This window comes from Rhagoletis pomonella, unplaced genomic scaffold, assembly GCF_013731165.1.
Source record: "Rhagoletis pomonella isolate Grant_MI unplaced genomic scaffold, Rhpom_1.0 Rhpom_scaffold_00001, whole genome shotgun sequence".
Lineage (NCBI taxonomy): Eukaryota > Metazoa > Arthropoda > Insecta > Diptera > Tephritidae > Rhagoletis > Rhagoletis pomonella.
In genome coordinates, this window is record NW_023458555.1 from 12,707,817 (window position 1) to 12,712,015 (window position 4,199).

At 31.9% G+C, this 4,199-nt stretch overlaps 1 protein-coding gene across 1 annotated transcript in view; it reads left to right on the forward strand.

Annotated features, from left to right (window-relative positions):
- The window catches only part of LOC118734354 (zinc finger protein rotund), a 4,622-nt gene extending 2,408 nt beyond the window's left edge, over positions 1 to 2,214 (forward strand). Inside the window, exons 3-4 of the mRNA XM_036464108.1 lie at positions 3 to 134; positions 1,334 to 2,214. Coding sequence (XP_036320001.1) covers positions 3 to 134; positions 1,334 to 1,650 — 449 coding nt within the window. The 3' untranslated portion in view covers positions 1,651 to 2,214. The remainder of the gene's footprint in view (positions 1 to 2; positions 135 to 1,333) is intronic.
- The last annotated feature ends 1,985 nt before the right edge of the window (positions 2,215 to 4,199 follow it).

Consider the following 4,199-nt stretch of genomic DNA (forward strand, 5'->3'; position numbering starts at 1 on the left):
TCCATCGGTGAATGCGGGCGGCGGAGGTAGTGCTGGTGGCGGTGGTGGTGGCAGCGCGTCAGGTGGACCGCCCAACGGACATGGTGAGCTGCAGTCGCATCACCGGATGAGCGACAATGGTCGGGAAGATATCGGTAAGTTGGCCCAAAGGAAAATAACAGGGTAATTGTGGCTAAGCTAGTTGAAGTCTTTTGTAAGACAATTGAAAGGCAGAAAGGCGTGATGCTTTGAAAGATTTTGCTTATTCTGGCACGACATTTTTTACAAAAAAAGCTCCCTCACCTGCCCTCATGGTGAAAAGCTCTTTCCACAGTGAGCACTTGTATATAATTTTGCTTGCGCTGCTCCAAAAGTCGCAATAAGCTAGTGGGCTAAGCAGTGGTTGCCGCTCGAAAGATCCCTGGTTCAAGTCCACGGACAGCGGAATTTGTTTTCATTTTTAATTTATTAATTTTTTATTTATTTAATTATGTTTTAATTTTTAGAATTTATTTTTTTTTTAAATAAATTTAATATTTAGAAACATATTTTATTTTCTTATTTGTATACATATATTTTTTCTGTTTTTAATTAATTTTTAGATTATACTGTTTTAACAAGAACAATAAGTTTTTTTAATTTAATTTTATTTTTAGATACATACTTTTAATTTTTTAATTTTAATTTTCAGATTTTATTGTTTTAAAATGAAAAATGTGTTTCTGATATCACTTAATTGTTAAGAAATTTTTATTTTCTTTCATTCTTTTATTTAATTTTCTTTTAATGGAAAATCCTATTTTGTTTATTATATTAAAATTATTTTTTTTCAATACGTGTTTTCTAACTTAATTTAATTTTAATTTTTAAAATATATTTATTTAAAAAAAATATTTACTTATTGCATTTAATTTTAAGAACCATATCTTATTTTATTTTCGTTTTATAATTATTTTATATATTTTCTTTTTATAATTATTACTTTTGTTTTAAATTAAATTTTCTTCTAATATCAATTTTAATTTATTTTCTTAAATGATTGTATTTTAACTTTAAGATTTTATTGCTTTAAAAAGAAAAATATATATGTAAATACAGTTACCTTTTTTAATTGAATTGAATTTTTAAAAACATATTTTATTTTCGCATTGTTATTTATTTTTTTTTTCTTTTTTTAGTTTAATTTTCAGATTGTATTGCTTTAAAAAGAAAAAAATTGTTTTAATTTCTTTTTATTTTAAGAAAGTTACATATATTAGCTAATTATTTTATTTTTTTATATTTTATTGTTTTCAATGAATATTTTGCATCAGTGATAAATATCAATTCCTCATTTTACACTCTTTTCTTTCAGTATCCACACCATCCACCGTCGGACCCTACGATGCGGCCAGTATTACAAAGACCACCAGCAATTCAGCATTCACGCCCATCAATTCAATGCCACCACACTTGAATACACTCAGTCACCATCCGATGGCGCAGCGACCCTATCTGTATGATGCCATCAGTTTCCAAAATAAGAATGTCAATCAGAATAATTCGAATACCTTTCCCAATCAACTGATATCGCTGCATCAAATAAGAAACTATGCGCACCAACCGGCTGGACTAATGGCTGGCGAGCATTTGCTTGGCGTTAGTGTAGGGCCTGGTAAAGACAAAGGATAGCTATACTTTTAAGTGCGAAAGCACGAAACACTCACAGGGCAGGAGTATTCAGATGAGCTTGAAGAATATTTGAACCGAGCTGGAACGACATGGTGTGGCAGACAGACCACCTTACTGAAGGAGAAAGTGGATATACATCTAAATAAATACATAAATGGAATTGCTAATGAAAAATAAACAACAACTTGCGATGATTTTAAGTAAAATTATGTATGCACAAATCCCAACTTATCTACAGCGCCTTAGTCTTTCTTCTTCTTACGCTACACACATTAAATGTTCTGTGGGTTCTACTTTCGCACAGTATGCTGAACGTCGTCTGATTTGGTTTAGGCTAAGTAAAAAAAGATTGTAAAAGTATTTTGTACAGATTTTAAGATAGCATTTTAAATTTAAGTATGTATTGTGTATAAATTTTTAACATTCACTTACCGTCCATTTGCGTTGAAATTTCAAGGAGCAATAGATATGAAAAAACAATTTCTTTTTCAAAAACGAAAAACTCATTTCTACATGTTTTATATTACATATATAACTGCGATTTATTTTAATTAGATTTAGGCGCGATATGATATAAATACATAGTATTTATTTTTATACGAGTATCGGCCTAACTGGTCCATAGTTATGATTGTACTATGAGAAAACTATTCCCCATATATGTAAATATGTAAGATTCTCAAGTTGGTTCCCATTTCTGTTACCGTTGACCAAAATCTAAATTCATTTCCAATCGCTTTATGATCCAGATCGAGAATCACAATTCCATTTTCTTTTCTTAACTATGTACATATTTAGCTTAGTTTTGGTAACCGGAGCTTTTTTTGCCAATAGCCCAGCTTGTCTGTCAGAATATACTGTTGTTTATTTTTGTACCCGACCTCATTACTTAAAACCCAATCCAAGTTTTTCCGAGTAGACTCCTGTTCCCACACCGCAATCCAATCTATATCCGTCGAAATAAGAGAGATAACCTTTTTATCGGGAACGCGGCCGCTTCTCCATTCTCTTCTTGCACACTATAGCTGAAATCCAGATTACCTACCCTTTAATCTATCGTCCTTTCTTATTGCATTTCATTAATCACCAACCCATTCCGAAGCAGCCTCATCCCACAAAGGTATGACGCTATAAGTCTGGTGGCCGATTTCATAGCCACTTCTCTCAGGTCAAGATCGATAGCGATCAGGTTGAAGATAGCATTTGGTGCTTCTTTCGGCAGGATCTTTGTTTACTCGTTCCTCCGGCGCCTGCTTCCATGTGGGTGATTTGGCGTTTACTTTTTTGCTAAGTGTTTGGCTGAGCTTCTCCCCGAATTTGTGCTAGCTATACACGTGGAGATAAAAAAAACTTTTTCTAATTTAGGCATTGCCTGGAACAGATATCGCACCCAGGCCGTGCGGCGTGATAGTACGCACCGTTAACCCCTCAGTTACTGATATTTGATTTTTTTTTTTTGCTTGATATGTCATCTACCTTTTTTACCGCTTGGTGAGCTCCACGAATATTAAAAACCTTGAGGATCAACCTTTTTTATTTGATCGAAACCATCTTGAAAACCAAACGAATGACAGAAAAGAGTATGTACGTATGTAAATTATCGGACTCAACGACCGATTTACATAAGACTTGAATAGTTTTATCCTTTGGGAAACAAACTACGGGCGTAGTGAATTGAAACCTTTCACTAAACTAGTTACTGACCAGTTATCAAAAATCCTCCCGTATATTCACAAGAATTTTTCAAGATTTCGCAAGCATTTATTTTCTGGTATACCGCAATTAACAAAAAAAAACCGGCATGAGATTGAATTACGCGTTTCACTGGCGATCGCAAAAATGCACTCATAGCATAGACAGAGGGCAGCGTTGATCCGATCAACTTTTTCATTCGGAATAAATCCTAATTAATTAAGTCCTGTAGCTAATCCTCAAATTAATGCGGATCAAAAGAATTTTCGATGACAACACTGGCCAAGCGGTGATCTGTTGTCAATCGTCTAAGTAAACAAACAAAGCAAGTGAGTTTGACGTCGGCTATAGTCGAGTGGTGACAACAACGTTCTACAATTCCAAGGGTTTGAGTAATGGCCGAAAATTTTTTGTTGTATTTTTTTAATTTTATTCTTTTATTTTTTATTTAATTTGATTTCCATATTGACACCTAAACTTAAAATTTTGATTTTTTAATAGGCAGCTGAGATAGGGCGTTTTCAAACCGAATTCTGAAATAGGATGTTCTTGAAAAGTTTTCTGAGATAGGGCATTTTAGCGCTGGCTGCCAAGATCTGTCGACCTTACACTCAGGTGTCGTTATCTTATTTTACTTTTATTGGTTTTATTTAATTTTATTTAATTTTATTTAGTTTTATTTAATTGTATTTAATTTAATTTAGTTTAGTTTTATTTTGTTTTGTTTTATTTTATTTTATTTTATTTTATTTTATTTTATTTTATTTTATTTTATTTTATTTTATTTTATTTTATTTTATTTTATTTTATTTTATTTTATTTTATTTTATTTTATTTTATTTTATTTTATTTTATTT